Consider the following 26,957-nt stretch of genomic DNA (forward strand, 5'->3'; position numbering starts at 1 on the left):
CATGCATCTGGGTGTGTGTGTACGTGTGTGTAGGAGGAGATGCCTGCTGGTCCTGCTTCCTGGCTGTGAGATTGTGGGCAAACTCTTCAGCCTCCCTGAGCTTCACTTATGAGATGAGCTGTAAAATTCCACGACTTTTCTGTTCTTAGACTCGCTCAGGAGTTAGTTACCTCTTTGCTGGGGGTATCTGAAGTCCTGGGCCATCTATAAACAGGGATCATTAGTGATAAACTTGTTCACTAGCTGACTTGTTACTACCCAGCGTTTTAGGGGAATCTTCAAATACTGCTGAGAGTTGGATGGGACAAATATTACGATTGCCCAGTTATACTTCCAACCAGAGGTTCACGCTGGCAAAAACTAACAAAAGGATCATAAGAATAAAAACGTTAACTGGGCTTCTATTTCTTGATCTGGGTGGTGGTTTTACAGATGTGTTCAGTTTATAGAAAGCCATTAATCTGGACACTTCACAATCTGTGTACTCTTCTGCATGTTGTTAAGCTTTAATTAAAAGAAAAGTATATTAGGGGTGCCTGGGTGGCTCAGTCAGTTGAGCGTCTGACTCTTCATTTCAGCTCAGGTCATGGTCTCTGGCTTCTGTTGTTGAGCCCTACTTCGGGCTCTGTGCTTGATGTGGAGTCTGCTTGTCCCTCCATCCCCCACCCTTGCTTTCATGCACACTCTCTCTCAGTAAATAAGTAAGGGACACCTGGGTGGCTCAACGGTTAAGCATCTACCTTCTGATCAGGGCGTGATCCCAGGGTCCAGGATCAAGTCCCACTTTGGACTCTCCACAGGGAGCCTGCTTCTCCCTCTGCCTATGTCTCTGCCTTCTCTCTGTGTCTCTCATGAATAAATATATAAAATCTTTTAAAAAATCAAATAAATAAAATCTTTTTAAAAAAATATTTTTAAAAGTACAATGGGGTAGTTCCACAACATTTTGATAATCTGAATCTAGAGGCATAATAATGAATCTAGCTGAATCTAGCTGCTTAAAAGTGAATACATCTCTCTGCTCATAAAACTATTTCAAGCCAGGGATCCCTGGGTGGCGCAGCGGTTTAGCGCCTGCCTTCGGCCCAGGGCGCGATCCTGGAGACCCGGGATTGAATCTCATGTCGGGCTCCCGGTGCACGGAGCCTGCTTCTCCCTCTGCCTATGTCTCTGCCTCTCTCTCTCTCTCTCTGTGACTATCATAAATAAATAAAAATTAAAAAAAAAAAACTATTTCAAGCCAGAACACAGATACTTCTGGAAAAGGGAGATAAAATTTGGTGGGAAGGAATGGAGAAAGAAAATAATCTGTGGAAGACAATATTTTAGGAAGGTGAAATGGGAAGTGTCCCCTAACCAGCTTGGTAACCTTGGGCAGGTCACTTCTTGAACTTTTTTTTTTTTTAAGTACTCTCTACCCCCAACGTGGGGCTCGAATTCATAACCCTGAGATCAAGAGTCGCATGCTCCACCAAATGAGACAGTCAGGTGCCCCACCTGACTTCTTGACCTCTCGAAACTCAATTTCCTCACCTGTCAAATGGGCCTAAAAAGTTGTGGCTGGTTGTTCTAAGGATTAGGTTAAGAATGTATGTCAGGCATCTGGCTTATAAATGTTCATCTCTTCCCTTTGGACTCATTGAATTCGAACATTTTGGTTTTGGAATCTGTTCTTCCATCCTTCTATTCCATTCAGGTTACAGCATGGGTCCCCCAAGCTAATACCCACCATCAGAGGACATGCTCAATTCCTAAGTAACACACTAAGACTGTCATACAAACTTGACATAAATTTTCCTAACGTCAAGGTGTAACTAACCAACTCAGATTAAACAGCAAAATATATTGCCCAATGCTGGGCCTCTGTCCCAGCCTCCCACCTCTTTCTAAGACAGACACGGGTACCCAAAAGCTTTGCATCTTGTCCAATGTGACTATAAAATTATCCCAGAGAAACTCTTCAGGGATCATTTTTAGTAGCTCCCTCTTTAAAACTCTACTGTGATCTCCCCTGATGTTTAACCCTGGGTCCTAGAATTGGTTTATCTCAGTTGCAGAGATGTACACAGGAGAGGAGAGGGCTTGTCCCAGTCCCAGTTCAAACCACACAAGCTCTGCAGAACCACACCTTGAACTGTCCTCAGGTGAGCTGTGGCCACCTGGACACCATGTGTGCTACACCCTAAGGGAAGAACACCAGGATATCTGTCTGTCCTTCAAGGAGAACCCTGGGAAAAGAACAAAGGGCTCCCACGGCAGTCACATGCACCAGGCATCTCTGCCATGCCCCGCATCCATAGAGGTAATAACCTTCATGCTAAGTGCTGCAGGAGAGGCATGCCTTCCTTAGCTGAGAATCTAGACACAGTGCTACAAGGCAGGAGCTGCTAATTAAAGGAGCAGAAAGCACCTTCCCCATAGCCTTGGGATGTCCCCACCAACCACTTCTGCTTTGTACCCAAATTAGCTTAATCTGATCCATGGCCCTAAGCAAGCTGGGCCTCCGTTTGATAAAGAAAGCTCATTTCACTTATAGGCTGAATGAAGAGGGGGCCTAGAGCCTCCTGACTATCCCCAGCTTCCTGGGAACACCAACCAGGAGTGATGGAACGGAACCCTGAAGCACCCCACGGGAAAAGCCATGAGAAATACATGGTCAGTTGCACAGGACCAACCTCTGGGGCCTTCCTGCTTGGGGAAGAATATTGCCATGGCAACACACTACATCCTTTCAAACCAGCCAACTCCAAACCAGCCAGCTAGACCCAGGCCAATAAAACCAGACATAGCAAGAGTTTTAAAAATTTCATGGAGCTACTATGACTACTGTTCTTGGACATCACCATCTTCCTTTAAACCAACCCGTTTGGATTCTAAACTAAAGGCCAGGTTGCAAGTTATTGAGGAAATCACCAAATGTCTATTTATACATTGCTCATGTTTCACAATATTTAGAAGAGTGATCACAAAATGTGGTCTCTAGACCATTAGAGACAGCCATCACCTGGGAACTAGATGGAAATGCAAATTCTCAGGCCCCACCTCAGACCCACCAAATCTCACTCTCTGGGGGTTTTACTAGGGCCCCCCGATGTTTCTGACGCACAACAGATTTTGAGAACTGATTAGAATGTCTCCATGATTCAGATAGGGAGGTAACTAGTAAGGAGACTGGCATTGGCTCATTAAATATATTCTTGCTCTGTGCTTCTAGGCCTAATATATTAATATTTTCTTCTCCATCACTGAAGGCCAATTTTCCTAATGGTGAGAACAAAAGAATCTTATTGGGCAACATTAGTACAAATTCAAAACACCTGCCCAGTGACTTAATGCGGATTATGGATAGAAAGGGCAGGAGTACTCAGCAATGTGACATCAGATTTTTAAGTCCTCCCTGGCAAAGTTAATTCATACTTAAGCAGGTCATCCCTTGACAGGTCTTTTTGGGATTCCTCAGTTTCCTCAAATGATCTGAGTGCTCAGCACAAGGAAGATTGAGACATCCAGGGCTGCAGACCTATGCAAGGGAGATGAGCAGATCTGGCCAGGCCATTAGGCCTCTGCCGGAGTGGCCTACCTCAGGTGAGCTACTGAAATCTGACTGAACCTTGCCTGTCTTCCCACTAAGCCAATTAAATAGACCCCCATCCAACTGCTAATGGATTTCAGTTCTGTCATTTCCATTGGAACTTCGAAGTCACTTGCTGGTAAGGAGTTATACACTCATCAAGATGGGCTCACCGTTTCAGGCCACCAGAGTACTGGTTAGTGCCCCACCACCACAATATTAGCAGCATGTGCCTTCCAGCAACGATAAGGCCATGATTGAGAGGATGTGGCTAAATAGCAGGGACATTTCTCAACTGGGTTCCTATGGTACAGGAAGAAACCACACAGAAAGTTCTTAGGATGTGCCCTTTTGGTGCATTTCAGATCCAGCTCTTGATAAGGCATAAAGATCAACAAGATTGCCATCAGAGGAGAAAGTCAGTCAGCAGAACCCACCCCTGGGGAGACACACCTTTGGCCACCGCTTTTGTGGGAGCCCAGGACTTCAGGGGGTTGATTGCAGAGGCAAATGTGAGGATGCTGCTCCATTCTATCTGGGCCAGCCAGCTAAACAGCTACCATTATAGGCAAAAGTTACCGCAAATATCAGCTGAAGGCTACTTCCAACTTCTGGAACTGTAGCTGTTCCTCCTGTCCCCCAAACCACACTTTAATAAATTCAGGCAGGACTAAGGTTTTGCAAGTGGGAGAAGCAGGGTTTTTTTTTTGGGGGGGGGGGTTCCCTACAAAGTCTCCTTCCAGCTCCTCGGGCTGGAAAGAAGATCCAAGGAAAGGGGTCAGCCTCCTGCAAAGCATTCTCAGAAGGAAAGGTGAGAGGTGGAGAGACAATGTATAAGCTACACTAAACTGAAAGCCCGAAAAGAAAAAAACCAGAATGAAGACCTGCACCCAAATATCCGGAAATTTCTTCCTTGGGATCCTCAAGAAAAGCCGGTCATCGTTTGTAAAGCCAGGCAATCAGGTGATTGAGGAGAGAGCATGGCCTAAATGGAACAAGGACGGTATTTGAATATCTCTCAGTTATAAATACTACCTACTGTGCACTGAAAACCAAAACCAAAACCAAAGAAACAAAAAAACAACCTTCCAAAATAGAGATCTACACCAGAATTGTAGGACCCATAGCTGCAATGAGCTTTGGAGGCCGGGATGAGCGAGGGAGGAGACCACACCCCCGATAAATAAATAAATACATAAACAAGGCACTGAGGACTCAGTGTAGCACCTGCCTCTTCTCCACCCCTGTGCACAATCTCCAACTGCTAGTGCCGAGCCGCCACCGCGGCGCACCTGCCATCTGGAACAGGCCTCACATATTCCAAGACCTCCTTTCTGCTTCGCTGAACCTCCATCTTCTTTCAAATCACGCTGGGGACCGAAATGCACACCCCAGGCCATAGAAAGTTGCCTGGGATCAGCCCCCGAACGACAGCGCTACCTTTGAGGGATGCCATATCCTTCAAACAGCTCTGAATATTTCTTCTTTTTCCTTTCCTTTTTTTTTTTTTTTTTTTTTTGTTAGCTCTGGAATATTTGGAAAGGATGGGGGAAGGGCGGTAAGAGAAAGGGGTACAGTGGGCCCAAGTACCCCCCTTTTGGCAAGAGGTGGGCAATGATCTCAGTTTAAAGGATGGGGGAAGAGGGAGCCCCCAAAGGCACTGTAAGGCAGGACAGGGCCAGGGGGGCTGGCTGGGGATTGTGGCCTGGGGGCGTCCACGAGGCGCAGGTGCTCTAGGGGTGAAGTCACAGGCCTGAAGCCAATCCAGCTCGGACCCTAGCTAATGGGCTGGCCTGCCTGGGCCTCAGTTTCCTCCTGTGTTGAGGTGACACAATGAGACAGGACGGCTGTGGGAACCCAAACGGTGCACAAATAGCGCCCACCCTGGGCGAGACATCCATAAATGCCCCCACTGTGGCTATTACTCTAAAGGGGCACCCTCCAGGACTCTGGGGGCCCGCCTCCCTCGGGAGCCACGGCCAGGGACAGGGAACGGGGTCGCTGAGGGGGGCTTCTGGCGGAAGGGGGCGACCCTGAGCCAAGCAGGCCCCGCGGGCGGGTCCCTTCGGGGCCGCGGCGGGCGGCCGGGCGCGCTAACGAGCGGAGGCCCCAGGTGCAGGCCCCACCCTGCGCTGGGGTGGGGGGGAAAGGGGAGCCCGAGGGGGAGGGGAGGGCCCGCGCGCTAATGACTGTTGACAGCGCGCGCAGGGGCTGGCCGGGCCGCGCGCGCCGCTGACAGCTGCTCGGGCGGGGGCGGGGCGCGGGGCGCGGGGCGCGGGGCGGGGTGAGGCTGCCCTCGCTCCCCCCAGGGCGCACGCGCGTGCGCCTCGGCGGGGAGGGGCGGGGAGAAGCGCGGAGGAGCCGGGAGGTGCGCGCGCGCCGGGCCCGGGTTCGGAGGGCCTGCTGGAGCGGCTCGCGCGGGCTCCTCGCGGGCAGGCAGGTAATGAGAGTAACCATGGCAACCCACCAGAGGAAGTGTATTCTGCAGGAGACGTTAATCCCCTCTCCCCGGAGCTGGGACAGCCTGACTTTCCATTCTCACACAGTAATTAGATACCAGCTGTCAGTGCAGGGGGGACGGCTCCGCGGCTGCAGCCCGGCTTGGGGGGGGGCGCACAAAGGGGGCGGGGGGGGGCCGCGGGGAGGAGGCCGTTAAAGACACAGGGACGCTTTCCGGCAGTGGGCCAGGGCGGCGCGCCTCCCCCCGTCGCCAGCCTCCAGGCGCGCGTCCGCTCACCTGGAGACCCCGCCCGCGCGGGGCCCCGCCCACTCCACACGCACCTGCTGCGCGCCCGCGCGCCCGCCCTCGCGCGCCCCCTCTCCCAGCCCCGCCTCCCACTCCCCGCGCACCTGCCCTGCGCCCGCCTCCCTCGCCCCCCCCGCACCCCCGGGGACGCTGCCCACCTGTCCTTTGTGCGGGCCGGTACCATTCGATCTGGCCAGCTCCCCTTCAGGGAGCGCCCGCTATGTGCCAGGCGCTGTGCCAAGCCTGATCTGTGTAATCCTCGCAGGCCCTGTGCGGCAGGCGCCTCTGCTGTTCCCCGCCCAAGGCGCAGTGGGGTGTGGCCATTTGCCCAGGGTCACGCAGATTGAACCCCCATCCCGATGTCCATTTCACCACCAACCTACAGCGCCTCCCCATCGCATCCACATCCGTTATAGCTTGCGGGTGGGGGGTGGGGGCGGGAGGGGGCCTCCCAACCGCTCGGGGAGACAAAACAGTCACACTGGTAGCTGGCATCGCGGTGCACTTAATATGTGCCAAACATTCACTGCCTCATTTCACTTTCCCAGCAGCTCTGGGAGGTTTTTAACCCCCATCTCGGAGCTGAGGAAACTGAGGCACAGAAAGCTGAGGCGACTTCTCCATAGTCATGAGTAGCAGAGCTGGAATTCAAACCCTGGCAGTCAGACCCCAGGATCCATGCTTCCAGCTGCTGAGCACTATTAACTCCACCCCCAGGTTCCTGATGGCTAGAATCCAGCCCGGGTCTTTCACTGTTCAGCCGACCCACATCCCACATCAATGAGGAACCTTACCTGAGAAACCTAAGTTCCTAGGCCTAAAGCCACTGCCACAATCCCTAATCTCTATCAGACCTCCCAGAAACCCTTGCTCTCCGTATGGGTAGATACTTGGAAATCGTTCTAGGCCAGCCTCTCCATTTCCCAGGTAGGAAAACCAAGACCGCCAAAAGTCTAGCCCAAGTAGGAGACAGACTGGTGGAGCTTTTGGGGAGACTTCAGTCCCCCCAAAGGCCCAGCTGTACCTCCTGCCCCCTACCCCAGAATCAGATCCAGGTGGGCACATCAAGGAGGGGCAGGAAGTGCTGAGAAGCAGAGCAGGCTCCTGTCCCCAGTGGCAGCCGGTGTCTGGGGCTGGAGGAGGCTATCTGATCCCTTCCCCACTGCCCCGGCCATGACCTCCTCCCTCCCTCCCTCCATCTCTCCCTCCTCCCTCACGGCCAGAGTAGCCAGCACCCTGGGCTGCAGCTGAGAACCCTGCGTTCCCCAACCTGGCCCACATTCCTGTGGGAGGAGGGGTGGGGGAGGCTGGGCCAAGGGCTTTAGGGACAGGGGTACCCTTGGGGCCACCCCACCCTGTGCAGGCCAAGGCAGGGCTGCCTCCAACCTCGCCATTTCCTGCCTCTACTCTCCCCATCTCTCTGTAGCAGAGCTGCCTAAATTTGGCTCCAGGAGGGAATGGGGGAGGCAGCAGCAGGCGGGTGCTGTCAGAGGCCAGGGCGCAGCTCCCTGTCTAGCCGGCTGGCATTTTTGCTGTCTGGAGGAGGGCAGGGGGGCCCAGCAGCTCTCTCTGGGAAAGGGAGATGTTCGTACCTTCTGACATGCACTGAGTAATGTGCAAACGACATACAAACTGAGCTTCAAATCAGCATCATAGCCAGGGAACAGCTTGGGTGCTGCTTTTGGGATGAGAACAGAAGGACCGGTGGCCCACTCCCTAGGGACTCCAGTGGGGGCTGAGTGGAAGGGTACAAGAGTGTCCAGGGCTAGGAGTTGGGAGATTCAGTTTCTCTTTGGGGCTTCAGATCAGCGACTGGAGCCTCTGGGTTCCAGCCTGAAGGCAAAGCCATGATTTTCTCGGTCTGCTCTGGCATAGTGCTTGGCACACCCTGTCACATGGTTAAGCACATGAATTCTGCAGCCTCTCTGCACAGGTTTGAATCCTGACTCTCCATGGGCCAACTGGGTGAATTCCACAACAGTATACCCAGGCAAACAGGTGGTAAAATTGGGAATCCCTTTTAGTACAGCCACTTCCCTTCCCTGGAAGTTGGGCAAGGAGGCATGGCCTGGAACGTGGGCTTTGGGCTCGGATCTAGATTCCAGGTGTGGCTCAGCTGGCAAGGCTCTGTGGGTCTCAATCCCCTTATCTGGGAAATGGTTTCAGGATCAGGACCCAAGGTCAGTTGTGATGTTCCTGGGAGAGCCTGGCACACAGTGAGCACCCCAGAAATTTTCCCACTGGCCTAGTCTCATTGCTTTCTGCATTCATTCAACTACTTTCCCTGTCCTGTTCCCATCTCCCCTCTCCTCTTTGCCCTCTTTCCTGGTTTTTATCTTGTCTCTAGATAGTTATAAATTTTTTGTAGCCTCTCTCTTCCCTTTCTCCCCACTTCTCTTGGTGACCCCAGGTAAGTCACTGCCTCTCAGGGTCTCAGTCTGCACACCTGCTAAACAGGGGTCATAGGAGGTGGATGATGAACTCTGTCTGGGATCTGGGGCCCAGTAGCATTTGGATAGGTGGCAGTTCTTCTTTGCAAGGCCTCCCCTTCCCCACCCATCATCCCAAATGACCAGGAGGGGTGGGCTGTGCCCTCAGCTCTATCGGGTACAGGGGGTTGGGGCCCCGCTTCTTGGTAACTCTGTTTAACCCCAGATAACTGCTCTCCTGCCCCTCGGCCGGAGCTGATATGAGCTGAATCCAACTTCCTGCCACCCAAAAGCCACTTCCTGCCAAACTCGAGCTGATACCAGAAGAACTTGTTTTCTGTGCACAGAGCAGTCCTTGGTGGGGCAGCCACCCGCCTGCCTGCCCCGGGTGTGAACATTTTTTCCATTTGCCTGTCTGCCTGGTAGGGCTGGGTGGGGGAGGATGGGGACTCTGCCCTCTTCACCTCTGAACCTAACCTGTCCCGCCCTGCCCCACAGTAGCCTCTAGCCCTGCCAGCCATCCCTGATAGGGTGCCAAGTGTCCCTTTGGGCCCAGACAGACATGTGTAGGCAGTGATATACAGTCTGACACAGCCACACACACAGTCACTCTGACAGAGTCCCCACCACAGCCACTGAGCATTTAGGCAAGGACTCCAGGAGACCAGTGTGTGACACTGTCAGACACAGTCACTTGCACTCAGTCATTGGACAGAGTCACATAGAGTCCACATTCAGAATCCCACGGCTATACCTAGTCCCAGAGCCACTCACACACATACACACAGATAGGAATCTCCCACACTTGCCCAGTAACCTCCTTCCAGGTGTGTTCATTAATTCAAATACTCTTTGAGGATCTGCTCTGTGCCAGGCCTTGGGTAACCTGTAGTAAGAATTATTGGAATAATAATAAATAATTAGCTGACTGGTGGCACTGCCTCAGTTTCCTTATCTGGGAAAGGGAGAAAAAAGCTCTACCCCATAGGGCTGATTGGAGCTAATGCATGCAAAGCACCTGAGCCGTCACTCCAAGTGACCCAGAGGAGTGGGCTGTGCCCTCAAGACTTAGCGCCATCAAAGTCAGGCTATCTTAGTTAGCCAGGAGCATCCTGTGCCCAGCACCATTCTGAGATCCCATGTACATTATCTCCTGGGTCCTGGCCCAAGCCCTGGTGGCTAAGGTCATTGTTCCTGTTTTTGGAGATGAGGAAACTGAGAGCCAGAATCCTCAGGGTGCCCCCATTGACCTTGTCACCTGCCACACTCTCACTTTGCTGACTCCAGCCTGCCTCACTCCCCATCCCATGGCCCTACCCACAGACACTGTTGCCTCTGCCTGGAATGCCCTTGCCATTTGTCTTGGCATGACCAGCTCCTTCCAAACTGCCTACTTATATAGAGAGTCCCAAAAGCCCGTGTCAGCCCCTATTCACTTCCCTCAGAACACTTATCATTTGTGAAACAGTAAACCCCCCCCACTGACATTAAGGCCCAAGACCAAGGGCCATTTTGTTCCATCCTCTGGCACATAGTAGGTGCACCACAACTTCAGAACTAATGAATAATTGAAGTAGCCTTTCTTCACAGCTACTGAGGACACAGCCTGGGATCAAACCCAGAATACTCTGAAGCTGGAGCTCATTTCTATGCTACTGTGCTTCTTATACCACCAGCAGGCACTCCTCAATAACTTGAGAATGAATGAATGAGTGAATAAATGAAACCAAGATCTTGGGATCCCAGTCCAGTGCTCCCCGGGCTAAACCTTCTTCATTTCCTTGGCAGTGTGGACATGAGCCAAGGTCTAGCCACCCTGGTTGGTGGCAGGGCTGACGGGCCGCCCGAAGCCGGCTGTCAGGAGCTCGTCTGGCCACAGCCGCCAGCAGGGGAGACCAGCTGGCGGTACAGGGTCCATCGGCCCAGGCCTGGAATCTGAGCCGCCCTGAGAGGCCCAGCTTCTCTCCAGGCCCCCACAAACTGGCCTTTGTTCCCCAGGCCGGCCGAGACCCAGCAGCTTGGGCTTTCTCTTCTGCCCGCGGCACCCGCGCTGAGCCGGCGGGGTAAATGGGCCAGCCTCCCCTCTGTCCATGCTCAGGACGTCGCTTCAGGACTAAATGGAGATGTAATTTTCTATACAAATCCATGACAATTTAGATGGAGTGATTGTAATTGGCTTTTCAATGGGGGTTTTGTCCAGCGCTGGTGGCTAGAACTGGGTGGCCTGTTTAAGGCAGGCTCCATTTAAATGACAATAAAGCAATAATATTGAGGACTTGTACAGTGCCCAGAGCCCCTCCTGGGCCCAAGTGGAGCCTCATGTTTATGGATCTGGTCCTTCCCCGGGGCTGTCTGGACAACTGGGTGGGGGGAGCCCCAAGCCTGGGAGAGGGACTGCCCATCTTTGAACTTCCAGACACAGCTCTGGGATGGCTGGGGCAGGGTCCCGGTCCCATGTCCACTCCCTCATTCATTACATACTAACTAGTGGCACCTGGGGGCTGGCTGCTATTCCAGGTGTTGGGGGTGCCAGGATATGGAGAAGCCTCCCGGCAGGTCAGACAGTACAAGGTTTGCGAGCATGACCCAGAGCCAGACAGCATAGGTTCAAATCCTACTCTTGAGCTTCACTGAGTTACTTAACCTCTCTGTGCCTCTGTTTCCCCGGCCATAAAATGTGGTTGTGATAGACGTTCCTGTGAGGTGGAAGCCCCTGGCTGGGCCTTGGCCGCATGCCTGGCATGTGGAAGATGCTGTATATAAGTCATTGCCATTGTCATTAGGAGATCCAGCTCTGGTGTCAGACTTGCTGGGTGACCGTGGGCATGTGACCTAACACCTCTGAAGCTCCACCAGCTTCTCTATAAGGTGGGGCTTTTAGGGGAGCCAACCCCACGGGGTTGTGAGGATTTAAAGAGAGAATGCAGGAAAGTGCTTAGCACAGGGCCGGCGCTTGCTTGATAAACATGAGCTCTCTTCACTGTGACGCTCCTTGGCCTTGAGGAGCTCGCCATCCAGTGATAATTATAATGTTGAGTGTGGGAGACAGTGAGAGAGAAAAGAAAGCTCACAGGAAACCAGGACAGAGCAGCTTCTGCTGGCAGGGGATGAACCGGGAGGGAGTGATCCCCAGGGGCCTCAGGAACAGGGTGGGGCGTGGAGCTGTGTTAAAGAAGGAAGGCTTCAAGGAAGAGGTGACATTCGGGCTGGGCCTCAAGAGATGAGTGGCATTTTTGCCAACAGAAAGGGCGGACACCAGTGCCAGGCACCGTGGCTACAGAGTCCCAGGCAGACCCTGCGGCCCTGCCTTTCCCCACAAGTACCTGTGGCCGGGTGGGCAAGGAGGTCCTCCTGAAGAAGCCACAGGGAAAGCCTCTAGAAAGGGGAACAGCGAGTCACTTGACCTCTCTGAGTCTCGGATGTTTACGGTGGACGGGCTTGCACCATCTCTGGTGGTGGCATGCTGCCACTGGCCTTCTACTCTGGGGTCCCACAGGTAAGAAGGTGATCAGCACCTAAGGCAGTGGTGAGCAGCTGGTAGGGAAACGACACTGTGACTGGAGAGCTGGGACAAGGCCTGTGGCTTCCCTCACAGAGAAATAGGCAGCCACGGAGGGATCTTAAGCAGGCAGGTGACACCATCCAAACTGCATTTTTCTCAGGATCCCTCTGCTGTTTGTGGAAAATGGGCTACAGAGAGGAAAGGGTGAGAGGGAACGTAGGGAGACCATGGAGAAGCCATCGGGGCTTCTCGGGGAAGGAAGTGGCTGGATCCAGGGAGGGGTGGCGCTCCATAACTGTTGGATGGATCACCAGCGGGCAGAGCTGGATGAGGGGCTGTGTGCAGCTGGTACAGAAGCAGGGCTGGTGGAAGGAGATGAGACAAGAGAGGTGAGGGCGGTCTCCCACCTCCTCATACCAGCCTAAGGTTCTTTGGGCTTTTTCCTAAAGGCAGCAGGGAGCCAACATGGTTTTTCTCCAGGCAGGGAAAGACCATGCTGAGATTTGTGCTTTTGAAAGATCATTCTGGCTGCAGGGTGGAGGGGTGGGAGGTGGTGGGTGGGTGAGGCTGGAGGGAAGGAGGTAGGGAGAGGGAGAGGTGGGTGAGGACTCAGAGGCCTCAACAGGCATGCTGGCCATTGCCCAACTCCAGAAACAACACACTTCTTCCTCAGAGAGGTCTAAAAACCTAGTCCTATGTCACAAAGCTTGTCAGGAGAGAGATGGGATACTGCACCAGAGCCCAATGCTCTTTTCCCCTTTGGCATCCTCTGCCATGGTTGCCAATAAAGTCCATCATGAATAGTGCTTCATCCTCACTGTCAGCTATAGAGCCCTTACTATGAGACCAGCAGGTGAGAACTATTATTGTTCCCATTTCACAGACGAGAAAGCCAAGGCTCCAAGAGGCTAAGTCACACAAGCTAAGAATGGAGAGCCAGACTTAGACCCTGGCACTCTGACTCCAGACCCACATACCAAATGTCCTAAACAGGCCACAGGCCAAATGGGGCCTATGGACATATTTTGGGGGGCATGCAGAGATTTATTACAATTTTAAATTTATTGCTATACTTAAAAATTGGGAAACTTCATGGAAAGAGAAATCTTGAACTTTGGATGGAACCTCCTGATGTTGACAGCCTCAGGACCCAATCCCTGAACCTCGTCCATCTTGTAGCCTCCAAGGGGAAGTCACACCTCCAGCCTGGGGCTCTCCTCTGCCTCCATTTGGCTAGCTGGACAAATCCGAAAGCGAGTGAGTAGGGTTGCTTTGGAGGGCCAGGGAAAACCATCCATCCATCCATCCATCCATCCATCCATCCATCCAGTGTTTGGACTACCACCACCACCCCGTCCACTCCCCAGCTATTCACCATCTCTCCTCCAGTAGAAACCACCTCCATCCCCACTTGCTCAGGCTAAACCCTGGAGTTATCCTGGATTTCTGCTTTCTCTCACATTGCCCCCACACCCATCCCCTCCACCAGCAAATCCTGTTCACTCCTTTAAATTATAGCCAGAATCCAGCTGCTTTCTACCATATCCCCTGCTCCTGACCTCCTGTCCCAGGTCCTGTAGGGCACCGGAGAGAGGCATGCAGTGGTACTTGGGCCCTGTGGCCTGGCTACTGCCTCTCTACTCTGGGTTTCAGTTGCTTCATCTGTAGGAAGAATGAGATAATGTGGGTCATTTTGAATCCTGTTATCCTTTTGTCCAGATTTTGGAGCTGGACACTTAATGTTAAAAATCCTGATTCCTTTCTGGCCTCGGAAGGGCACCCTAGGGGAAGGCCAGGAGTTCTCTGGGTGTCTTGTTTATCATTGACTGGATCCCCAATAACCTCCAGAGCCTGGCACAAAGTAGGTGCTCAGGAAATATTTATTGAATGAATAAAGGAATGAATGAACACTGAGTGACTCCAAAGGGACCCTGGCCATTCACTCTTGCAGAGGGCCTTAATTTTCCCATTTGAAAAACAGAGTAACCTAATGCCTTGTCGGCTTTCTTGTAAAAATTCATTTATTGAGCACTTATTGTATACCAGTCACTGGTCTAAGTGTTTTACCTATAATAACTTTTACTTTTTTTTTTTTTTTTAGATTTTAAAATTTTTTAAAAGTCATCTCTACACACAGTATAGGACTTGAACTTACAACCCCAAGATCAGGAGTTGCATGCTCTACTGACTGAGCCAGCCAGGCGCCCACTCATTTATTCTTCATGAGAACCCTAGGAAATATGAACTCCTCTTTTTATTTTTATTTATTTATTTATTTTTGAACAACTCCTTTTTATAGTGGAAGACACTAAAGCCCTGAGAGGTTATGTGGCATGACCGAGGTCACACGTTAAGTGGCTGGGCCAGAGACCAACCCAGGCAGCCTGGCCCCAGAACTCTCACTCTTAAACACTGCTTCCTGCTTTCAGGAAGAAATGAGGTTGGGGAAGTCTGCCCTGAGGAGGTAGCCCAAGTTGCAGATGAGGAATGTGCTGGGCAGGGCTGCTAGCTCTATAATTCCATGGCTCCCTACTACTGGTCAAATAATGCCCAATACCCACATCTAGACTCAGGGTCCTGGCAGTAGCTCCAGCTGTATCCCCTCCTCACTCGGGCCCCAGCACAAACCTGACACACCAGCCGTCCTGGCTGCTTCTCTTCCCCCATTAGACCAGGGGCTGGCCTGCCTTGTGCTTGGACATACATCGTTTCCTCTGCCTGAAATGCCATCACCTGGCTCCTGAGTTGTCCCCCCTCCGCGTTTCATTCAAATGCCCTTCCACTCACTGCCCCATGAAGACTTCCTCAATCCCTACCTATGTTTCTTTCCTATAGCACTTTGCCAACCAGGAGAATAGAGTTAGTGTATTTTGACATGCCAATAGGTACTATTTGCGATGTCATTTTATAGATAAGGACACTGAGGCACTGAGCAGGGCCATGAAATGCCTAGAGCAACATGGGATGGAATTAGGGCTGAACCCACATTTGCCTGACCCAGAGCTAGACCTCTGAGCCCCTGGGTCAGACCACATGTCCTGAAGTCTGTCTTTGAGAGTCAGCTGCCTTGCTTACTAGGAGGGATGCAGCCTGAGAGCAAAGACCACTTGGCACTTCTGGGGACGGTGCCAAGCATACCATAGTTGCTCATTCAAGACTCCCTAGTGACCAGCCAGCCTCTGCCTTCTGCATGAGTAAGTATGGTCTTAGAAAGGGATGTGCCAGGCACCACATGCAGAGTTTGCATTCCTCCAGTAGTCTTTCTGGAAGGGGTTCGAGGCACTCTGAAGGCATGGGGAGGACAGGATGGTGGGAAGTCAGCAGGCTCAGGAGCTGGACAGACCATATGACCTTAGATCACTGTAAAGTGGGGATTTAAATCTGACCATCAGGGTCATTGTGAGGGGATGCCAGTGCACAGTGAGCACTCAATATACAGTAACCATGGCTATTAATTAATGGTTCATACTCTAGACATTGCTGCCAGGAGTGGAGGGCACTATTAAAGACCAAAAAAATCACTCATGGACTCAGCAATTCTACTCTTTGATATAAACTCACATGTGTATGAAATGGCCATCTATAGTCAAGAATGTTCACTGAAGTATTTCTATGAGAGCAAAATATTGGAAACAACCTAAATGTCCATTAGCAGAGGACCAGGTAATTATGGTATACCCATAAAAGTGAATACTATGCAGCTGTAAAAAAGAATAAGAAAGTTCTTTATGTTCTGACTTACTTATGCTCTAACAGTATATGAATTTACTGTTTAATGGAAAAACAACCTGAAGAATGTAAGTGCTAAAACTATAAAACTCCAGGAAGAAACTCAAGGACAAATCTTCACATCCTTGGATTAAGCAATGGTTTCTTAAGGATGACACCCAAAGTACAAGCAACAGAAGAAAAAGGCAAATTGGGTTTCATAAAAATTAAAGACTTCCGCACTCCCAAGGACATCATGAAGAAAATGAAAAGAGGGACGCCTGGCTGGCTCAGTCGGTGGAGCACACAACTCTTAATCTCGGGGTTGTGAGTTTGAGCCCTATGTTGGGCACAGAGTTTACTTAAAAAAAAGGAAAGAGGGGATCCCTGGGTGGCTCAGAGGTTTGGCACCTGCCTTCGGCCCGGGTGTGATCCTGGAGTCCTGGGATCGAGTCCCGCATCGGGATCCCTGCATGGGCCTGCTTCTCCCTCTGCCTGTGTCTCTGCCACCCCCCCCGTGTCTCCCATGAATGGATAAATAAAAATCTAAAAAAAAAAAAAAAAAAAAAAAAGGAAAAGAAAGAAAGAAAATGATATGAGAATCATAGACTAGAAGAAAATACTTTCAAATCTTATATTTGATAAAGGACTTTCATCTACAATATATAAAAAAGCCTTATAACTCAATAACAAAACACTAAAGTAATGCAATTAAAAACGGTCAAAGGATCTAAATAGATATTCCTCCAAAGAAGATATTCAAATGGCCAATAAACCCATGAAAAGATTTTCAACATCATTAACCATCAGGGATATACAAACCATAATGAGATAGAATTTCACATGCACTTAGGCTAGCTCTAAGATAGTCAGTGTTGGCGAGGATGTGGGAAAATCGAGGCCTCATACCCTACTGGTAGGATCGTAAAATGGTGTGACCACTTTGAAAAACAGTTTGGCAGCTCCTCAAAAGGTTAAACGTAGAATTACCATATGACCCAGCTGTTCCACTCAGAAGTGGAAGAGACTGAAAGCATATATCCAAAAACTTGTACATGACTATTTGGAGCAGCATTATTCATAATAGCCCAAATGTGGAAACAACCCAAATGTCTATCAGCTCTTATCAGATAAATAAAATGTGCTATGTCCATACCATGGAATACTATTTGGTAATAAAAGGAATGAGATACATGCTATAACATGGACAAATCTTGAAAAAACTATACTAAGTAAAAGCAGTCAGATACAAAAGACCACATATTGTATGATTCTGTTTACAGGAAATGTCCAGAGAAGGCAAATCTACAGAGAAAGGAGCAGATTAGTGGTTGCCCAGGACCGGGGGAGGGGGTGGGGGCGGAGGAAAGTAAAGACTGACTGCTAATGAGTATGGAGTTTCTTTCTGGGAATGATGAAAATATTCTAAAATTGATTGTGGTGATGGTTGCACAACTCTGAATATACCCAAATCCACTGAATTGTATTTTAAATGGGTGAGTTGTGTGGTATGTGAATCATATCTCAATAAAGCCATTAGAAGAGAAAAAGCAACCTACAGAAAATTTGCACAACATATTTTGTGTAAAAATAGAAAGAAACCTTACAAATATATGTGCATATGTGTTTATATATATATGTATAAAATATCTCTGGAAGGATACTCAAGAAATAATAATGGTTGCCCCTGGGGAGGGGCGCTCGGTGGCTGGCAGACAGGACTAGGAAGGAGACATTTTTTCACTGCACATTGGTACCTGATGAATCCGGTTTCTTTTTTTTTTTTTTTTTTTTAAGGAATGAGATTCGGTTACCTTTGCAAAATGTAACACTTTAAAACAACAAACAAGCAAACAAACACCCAGTGGTCTATTACTGGCCCTCAGCCAGAGGATGGGTTGGGCCAGGCAGCTCTAAACACAGGAGATGGAGAGGGAAACCCAACTTGACAGTTTTCCAAGCCTCACGAACATCACCCTCTCTTATTCCTCACACAAGCCCTGCCAGAAGCCCTCACACAAGCCCTGCCACCTTCCCACCTCTACACAGATCTGTCCTTGCCACTCGCCCCCACACACTGGGCACCAGCCCACTGACCTCCTCATTATTCCTCAGGCTCCCCAGGCACTTCCTGCCTCAGGGCCCTTGCACTTGCTCTGCTCTTTGCCTAGATACTCTTCCACCAGATACCCGCTTGGAGGCCCTCACCCCCCAACATGTCTCTGCCCTAATGTCTCCACATAAGGGGGCCCGCCCAGACCTCCCTATGAAATAGCAGCTCCTTGCCAATCTCATTTCCCTACTTTATTTTTCTATATAGTGCCTGATATATTTAATATTTACATTTGCTTGTTTGTGACCTATCTCCCAACCCCCAAATGTATGCTCCATGGAAAGCAGGATTCTTTCCCCAGCATCAAGAACAATGCACAGTGTAGGTACTCAAAAATATTTGTCAAAATAAAACTGGGTCCTAAAAAACTGTCTTAAATCAGAAGTTAAGGACACATGCTCACTAAATGTAATGTGGTGTCTTGATTGGGATCTTGGAATAGAAAGCAGGCACTAAGAAAAAACTAGTGAAATCTGAAAAAAGGATGAGTTTGGTTAATAGTGATGTACTGGGGGCACCTGGGTGGCTCAGATGGTTGAGCATCTGCCTTTGGCTCAGGTCATGATCTCAGGGTACTGGGATCAAGCCCCTTGTTGGGTTCCCAGCTCAGCAGGGAGCCTGCTTCTCCCTCTCCCTCTGCCTCTCCCCCTGCTTGTGCTCTCTCTCTCTCAAATGAATAAATTTTAAAATCTTAAAATAATAATAATATTAGTGATGTACCTGTGTGGGTTCCTCAGCTGTGGCAAACATAGCATCGTAATGTCAAATGTTAATGACAGAAGAAACTGGGTGAGGGCTACACAGGAACCCTCTGGACTATCTTTGTATCTTTTCCATAAACCTAAAACTGTTCTAAAAGAAACGGTTTATATAAATTTCTTGAATGTATCAAACAAAAGCACAAATATACAAACTGAAGCTCAAACATGCGGGCACTTGTCACAGCTACGCAGCCATTGAAAACCAGTGACCTGTGGGCAGAGACCCAGCAAACAGGCCCCAAGAGAAGGAGGCTACTATCACTGGAGATCCTTTTATTTTGCAATGAAGGGCAACATTATATTGAGAGAGGGTATTTTTATTTCATAGGAGGCTCAGACATTTTACTGAGAATCCAAGCCTGGGCCTACAGAGTTCAGAAGTCAGGCACACTCAAACAGGCACCTCCCTAGAAAATTGTCCCTTTCTCCTTCATCCCCAGGAAGTCCAAATGGCTTCTCCGAATCATGATAATGTTTGCCAAGGCCTTTCTTGGGCCTATAGCTCAAGCTGGGTCATATAAATCAGGGTAGGGGACAAGGAGGGGGCTATGAAGTGTTAACAAGAGTGGTCTAGGCAGGGAAGAGAAAAGGGACGACTTATTTTCAACACCTACTAGGAGCTGCCATGGGACATCTTAGACCTATGTGACCTCATTCCAGGCTCCCAGCCCTGCAAGACTGATTTGGTTACTCCTGTTTCACCAGTGAGGAAACCAATGATTGGAAAAGGATGCAGTCAGGGCGAGATGGAGCAGCTGCACGGGGACTCCATCTCCTGGGCCTCGTCCTGAACCTCTCTCCATGCCTTCCCTGTGCTCTAGCCATGACGGCCAAATGCTCCCTCCTGCCACCTGGCCTTTGCCCATGCTGTACCCTCTGCCTGAAACACTCTTTTTTCCCTATTACTAAGCTAACTTCTCGTTGACTTTGAGGCTTCGGCTCAAGGAGCTGAACTGTGTCCCGCCTTCAGCCCCTCCCCACTGCGAATTCCTATGTTGAAGTCCTACTCTGTGCCTGTGTACTCAATTTTTAGAGAATTAAGTTAAATGAGGTTATTAGGGTGGACCCTAATCCAATCTGACTGGTGTCTTTTTAGGAAGAGGAGATTAGGGCATGAGATATAAGGAGGGAGGCCCAGGTGAGGACACAGGAAGCCTGCAAGCCAAGGAGGGAGGCCTCAGAAGAAACTGAACTCCAACAACCTGACCTTGGGTTTTTAGCCTCCAGAACTGTGAAAAGAGAAATCTCTGGCATTGGAGCTCCCAGTGTGCGATACTTTACTATGGCGGCCCTAGCAAATGAACAGATCGTCTCAGAGAAGCCCCCCTGATCCCCCAGGCTCAAGTCAGGCCCTTGTGAGCACCCTTTCCTTTGTGGCACCTCTCACAATGGCAACACTACTTATTTGTGTGGCAAGAGAGGCAGTGGCTATCACTCCTGGTAGATGGTGACCGTCGTGAGGGCACAGATGGGGTGGGCCATGGTCCCCACCCAGGCCTAGCATGGTGCCTGCACATAGTAGGTGCTCCACAAGCAGATGGTGAAGGAGAAAAGGTGAAGCAAAGCTCCATGGCGCCGGGGCACTTCTTGCCTTTGTGCCTGTTTCCCTGATCATGGAGCAGCAAATCCAAGGCTTCTGGAGCTTTTAAGCTTCATTCCTCTTCCGAAGCAAACATTAATTTATGGAGTAGGGGGCCTTCCCTAGGGCTGTCTGCTCTGCCAGGCTTGGTTTTGCTCAGCAACTTGAAATCAAATCCTTGTGGAAAAAATGTAAAATTAACTCCCAGAGTCTGCAAAAGTTGCCTCACTCATCCTCTGCCACCTGTCCCCTAAACCCTTACCTCCCCCAAAAGCTCACCCTCAGAGAACCTGGAGAGACATGAACTGGAGGCTCAGAATGGGAAAGACAGTGGCCCAAAGTCACAGAGCCGAGCAGGGACTGGTCCATCTGTGAGTCTCTGCTCAGGGTCCAGTCTCATCTCACGGGGCATCAGCTGTGTGGTATCTGCCCACAAAAGTGTCCTCGGCCCTGGGCAAACTGCCCTACCCCGTCCATTCACCCCACCCAGCAGGTCTGCCCTGGCCCGAGAAGGGACTGGCCAGAGTCAACCTCGGGTACAACAGATGTCCTGGGGTGCAGATAGAGCGTGGCCTGCCCAGGGCCACCCGGTCAGGAGCCTGAGCTGGAAGACCGGGAGCCTAGGCTGCTGACCACACGGCCATGTGGCGATGCAGGAGCCGGGTTATGGGATATTGATCCAGCTCCGGCTGAGGGCAGAGTGGGTTCTTAGGACTCCGGCAGACCCGAGTTCAAATCCAGCCCTGTGATCTGGGGCAAGGGGCTCCGTGGCTCGGGGATGTGTTTCCTCAACTGTAACATGGGGTAGTGGCGTCTACCTGGCAGGGATATGATGAAGGTTGAGTGAAACAATGTTAAGGTTGACAGCCATTTGTGCATGTCAACGTTGATGGGGTAGCCACAAACACGGAGCCTATCTACTGCGTAAAGCGGGGCCCGCCCACTCAGCCCATTCCGTAAAGTGGAGTCCACCTTCACCCCCCAATCCCGCCCCCACGATGGGCCCCCTGGCTGCTGAGCTGCCCTGTGGTCTCATCTGCTGAGTCACAGCACCAACTCCCTTCGTCACTTGCTTTGTGGATGGTGCTGAAGGCAGCAAAATAACTAGTTAGAACATCCTCAACATGTCCTTGGTGTCTACCTACTACTTCTACAGAGACACACTTCGAAAGCGGGTCCTTGGCCTCCTCTGCAAGGAATTCAGGAGCAACCCAGCGGCTTCCCGAATCTTCCTATTTGGGCATGCTCCGTGGGAGAACGGACAGTGGGAGGCTCTACCCTCCACGAAGCGCTGTGACCTCTGGCAAGCCCTGCACAATGGACGGGGGGCAAACTCTTGACATGGACCAGTTCTCTCTAGCTCTAGAAACAGGTTCTGTACCTTAGCATTTCCCTCTGTATGCATCAGATAGCTCTGGAAAGACTACCAAGCTGGTTGCAGCAGTGCCTTCGGAGAGGGGAAAGAAAAGGGGCGGGTAGGGAATTTTACGGTATCTTTTTAAACTGTCAAATTTCGCATCATGTGAATGCACTGTGTATTTAAACGAAATTACAAATATGACAGAACCTAGGATTCTGGGTGGAAGAATTAAAGCCCCCAGCATCCCAAATTTGCCCAACCCTTCTGCCATCACTGCAGACACCTGACAAGTGGCCAGAGTGGCGGGCTGAGACAGAGTGAGCTGAGAAGGGGTCATTTCACCTTACTGGCCTCCATGTCTCCTCGGGATCAAGACAGCTGTTGAAACCCACGTTGTCATCTAACCCCCATTTGCTGGTCTCTTGGGATCAGCTCTGGGTAGGGGGCTCATAACAGTCTATTACGGGAGCCACAGGCTGAGGGGGTGAGCTTGTAAAAGCCCAAAGGCGCAGCACTGTGAATGAGCACCCATCACATCATTCACATGATGATCAAGGACATCACCCCCATAATTTTACTGATGGGGAAACCGAGGCTGAGAGCTGGGACTATGTGCCTAGATGACATCACCAAACTGGGCATGTCACCACCCCATAGCCCAGCACCACTTGTCTCCTGAAAGAAGAATTGGGGGGAGGGGGAGTTCGTCTGTATTAAATTCACCCCCGTACCCTCAAGAGGCTTGCTTGCATCGGCAGGTGGCAGATCTGGCCTGGACACAGCCCCTTCTGCAGCCTGGGGAAGCTGGAGGGTCGGCTGTACCAGGCCTTGTAGGCTGCAGTATAGAGTCTGGTCTTTGTCCTAAGAGCCCCTGGGGAGCCACTGAAGGGTTTTAGGCTAGGAACTGATGTCTGATTTATGTTTCAGAAGATTGCTCTGGCTGCTGAGTGGAGAATGGACTGGAGGGGCAAGAAAGGGAGCAGGAGACTAATGCAGAAGCTGATGCAGCCTGGACCAGACAGAGCAGTGGGAGGGCCATGAATGGGTCCAAAGAAGGTGAGCTGATCACAAATGGCAAAAGTATATTCCTCTTTGGGTAGTAAGTCCTCTATCCCTGGACATATTTATACCAAGCCCAGGCTATATAACATGACAGAGTGATTACAGCAGGGACTTGATAAGTTAGACCACAATGCCAGGATTCCAGGTCACCTCCTTCAGGAAGCCTTCCCTGACTTCCCAGGCTCTGTGGCCAGCCCCAGAGCATCCCATGTCACAGCACTAATTATCCTGGCTTATAATCATTGGTTTCCAGATTTCCATGTCCTTCCTAACCAAGAGAGCAGGGGCTATTTATTTCCCTCTGGAAAATAGCTATTTATTTCCCTCTAATTTATTTATTAAATCCCTCTGGATTTCCTGTACTCAGCAGAGAGCCTGGCACACAGTAGGACTCCTATATCGCTTCCTCTTCCTTTCTTTTCTTTTTCTCCCCAGTGTCCCTCCTGCCAGGTCTTTCATCTGGGTATCTGCAATGCCCAGCCCAGATGCTGGCATACAGTGGGTACTCAGCAAACATTTCTTTTTTTTCCAAAATTTCCTTAAAGATTTTATTTTTAAGTAATCTCCACACCCAGCGTGGGGCATGAACTTACAACCCTGAGATCAAGAGCCACATTCTCCACCAACTGAGCCAGCCAGGCACCCCTCAGTAAAGGATCCAAGGATCCTCTCTCCAGCCCCTACAACACACAGTAGGAGTTCAGTAAACATTGAGCCCCTTCTTCTCAAGGGCGGAGTCAACAACAACAGCTGTAACACTTACTGAGTGCTTTCTTTGTTCAGGACTGCCCTAAGCACTCAAGGTAGGACTATTATGCTTATTTTGCAGACCAGCTAATAGAGGCCTAGAAAGGTGTGGGGATTTGCTTGGGCCACAGCAAACAGCAGAGCAGGGATTTGAACCCAGGCTGTCAGGCTCCAGGACTGAACTGTGTGGTCTCGTTCTGAAGGCCTGGTACCACACAGTTCCTGGCACACAGTGGGTGCTGAGACGTGTCTGTAGTGGGCCTCAGTAGCACCCAGCCATCCGAGAGCCAGCTGCTATAGAGAGCTGCAGAATAATCCCACTCTCCTCCCAGGCTTGGGTCTCCCTCCCGCCCAAATGGGCCAGGCCGTCCCTGGGGGATGCTGCCAGCCCAGGCCTGTCCAGGCCCCACCGCCCACGCGGCCTTCCCTGAGCCGCCAGCAGGCCGGCAACGTGGCCTGCCCCGGGGGACTGAGCCTCGGCCCCGGGCAGCCCAGACAAAGGCCGGCAGCGTGCCCGATCCCCTGGCACTCGGTCTGCCGCCACTCCTCCTCCTCCTCTCTCCAGGGCCCGGGCTGGGGGCATTGGCAGAGGTTACTTTCAAAAAGGAGGTGGAAGGAAGGATGAGGGACAGGACTGGGCAGCCCTGAGGGCAGAGGCTGGAACACTTAGAACGATGGGCGAGGAACAGGGCAGTCCCGCAGGGCTGAGCGGCCCAGAAATCAGGTGGATGGGGGCTGGCACCCCCGCACCGGCAGGGAGCAGGTACCAACCAAGGTTTGCTGAACAGTAATCACTCTGGCGGGGCTTCACCGATCCTTCCAGCCAGAGATGAGGCTTCAGACTTAATGCTAAAGAGAGCAGGTATTAAACTATTAATTCTCTCCCCCAATTTAGCTAAGAAGAAACAGGTTCAGAGAGGCAAAGCAACTTGCCTAAGGCCATAGAGTTGCAAGTGGGGCAAATATGAACCCCACCCGGGTCTATGTGATTGCAATAGACCACATGCTTCCCATGCCCCTATGGTCTCTTGACAAATGATTAATAATAAAAATAGAAACAACAATTAACACTTATTGGGCATTTAATATGTGCCAGGCACTGTGGCTAGGGTATTACCCATATTAAGTCATTCAATCCTCATAACAACTCTATGAGGTAAGAGCTATTATTATGCCCATTTCACAGATGAAGAAAATGAGGCCCAGCAAGGGAAAGTAACATGACCAAGATCAAACAGCAAGTGCATGGTGGAGTGGGGTTTCAATCCAGACATCCAGAGCCTGCACACTAAACCACTATTCCATCCTAAATGCATGGACAGATGCATGGATGCATGGACAGAGCAGCTAATGGATGCGAGCTCTGCTCTGTGTGCACCAGGCCTGCAGCTGGGCACCCAGTGGGTGCTTGGCCAGCAGTAGCCATGACAACGCTGGGCTTTCTCCTGCAGCCCCTGTGGAAGGGGCCTCGTGTCCCCAGCAGGGCTGGAGCTTGGGGGCCATGGGCCCCGTGCCCGGCTGCTGGGGCGCCCGAGCTCCCTCGCCGAGCTGAGCTGCAGCATGACGGATGTGCCCGCCGCCGCGGGGAGCCCAGGGTAGAGCAGTTGCCTGGAAACAGGCTGCTCTGGCGGCCCACACTCAGACCTTTGTCACCATCTCAAGGACCTTTTATTCCTCCTCCTTTCTCGCTGGAACCAGACCCGGCACACAGGTGAGAAGCTGCAGCCAATACCGCCCGCAGCCCCAGGCGCAGGGGACCCACGGGGGGCCCCTGTGGCCTCAGGTGGGGGAGAAGGAGGCAGATGCGAGAGAGACAGGGGAGCCCGTGGCGGGGGAGATGGTGCTCTGCAGGCGGCCCAACCGAGGCTTGGAAAAATCCTGACGCTGGGATGCTTCTCTCATCGGCTTTATTTCTCCCAGATTCTCTGACAAAAAAAAATGAGCCTTAGTCTTTTTTCTTATGGCGCAGTACTGAAAACACCAGCTTCTGGAGCTTAGGGAGGTGCCCAAAGAGACCTGAGCAGAGCCAGGCCTCTGGGGGGCCCAGGGCAGGGGGACAGGTGTAGTGCCCCGCAAAGAGCAGGTGCTAATTGGCCCTTGTGCTGGTGGGCCCTGAGAGGAGATTAACAGGGCCCCCGGGAACTGGCTGGGGACCGAGCCACACCCAGCCAAGGCCCCACTTGGGGATGGGGTGTGGAGGGGCTAAGAGCAAGTACCGTGGGGCCAGACCAGCCTGGGCTCAGGTCCCAGCCCTGTCCCTTAGGCAAGTCATTTCTCTGTGACTCAGTTTCCTCTTCAGTGAATGGGGGCGGGGGGAACCTGCCTAAAAAGGCTGCTGAGGAAATGTATATAAAACATCCTGCATCTAGTGAGTGCCTGATGAAGGATCCCAGGTGCCCAGCCCCAGGCATGTCACGAGGACCATCACAATGTCCCCCCAAGCACTCTGGGACACAGGTCTACTGCCTACTCACTGCACACACACAGGTGCTGGGGCTCCGGGAGGGATGGGGTTGGGTGGCTGGGTGGGCACCCAGGAGGGTAAGATGCCAGGCTGACCCCATCAGGTTTCTGGACAGCAGAACTGCTGTCTCAACCTCCCCAGTGAATGGGGGGGGGGGGGGGGGCTGCAGCTAGACTTTGGAAATCAGATCACAAGCTGCCTACCCCAAACCTTCCTTGGCTCTCTATCTTCCGTGCCCAGATAAAGTCCTGGCTTATTTTCTACCCTCAGTGATGGCTTATTACAGGCCTCAGTGATGTGGCTCTGCTCACCCCAGCTTTGAACAGTGCTTTGTGCTTCTGTTAGGCTCTCTCCTCTGCCTGGAACCCCCCACCCTCTGCTTAGCTTCCAGATGAGCTGAGTGTTGCCTCCAAGATTCAGTCTTCCAGAAACCCTTCCCAGCCTGGCATTCCCCAGACCAAGCCAGAGGCCCCTTCGCCTGTGCTCTGAGACACTGTGCTCACCAGCTCCCCCCTCCCATAGTCCCCAAAGATCTACTCTCTCTCGAGTCCCAGGCCCAGAGGGAGAATGCACCTGGCCTGGCATTGGAGACCCTGCACGCAGATGCCACCTCCTGAATCCTGGCCCCACCTCAACCTGCCACAGCTGCCGGGTTTACCGCCTTGGTCCTGGACCACCAGCCTCATGGTCTTGGCCCCTGGGCAGGCTACTCATTTGTATTCTACTCCTGTGCTCACACCTACCCCAGCACACTGCTGCTCAGCAACCCCTGTCCCACTGAGTCCAGTTCAGACCCTCCCTCCTCTGGGGCCTTTTTCTGACTACCCCAAACCACAGGCAGCCCTTCTATCTGCTTTTCCTACCTCCCTCCTGTGTGCTCCCAAGGTGTGAGGGACAGAGAGAGGGAGGGAAGGG

The 26,957-nt window shown here is 51.5% G+C and overlaps 1 protein-coding gene across 7 annotated transcripts in view; it reads right to left on the reverse strand.

Moving 5' to 3' along the window:
* Positions 1 to 26,957, reverse strand: part of NOL4L (nucleolar protein 4 like) — a 130,580-nt gene that overhangs the window by 83,480 nt on the left and 20,143 nt on the right. The window contains exon 1 of one of the 7 annotated variants that reach the window (XM_025469691.3): positions 6,476 to 6,499. The exons of 2 other annotated variants lie outside the window; for them this stretch is intronic. Coding sequence is in view for 2 of the 5 variants with exons in the window: in XM_025469686.3 (XP_025325471.1) it covers positions 4,864 to 4,971 (108 nt within the window). In the remaining 3 variants the exon portion in view is untranslated. Of the gene's footprint in view, positions 1 to 4,798; positions 5,627 to 6,475; positions 6,500 to 26,957 lie in introns of those variants that run through there. 4 more of the 7 variants (XM_025469686.3, XM_025469689.3, XM_025469687.3 and 1 more) reach the window with 4 other exon arrangements.

Source organism: Canis lupus, chromosome 24 (assembly GCF_003254725.2).
Source record: "Canis lupus dingo isolate Sandy chromosome 24, ASM325472v2, whole genome shotgun sequence".
In the NCBI taxonomy this organism is placed as follows: domain Eukaryota; kingdom Metazoa; phylum Chordata; class Mammalia; order Carnivora; family Canidae; genus Canis; species Canis lupus.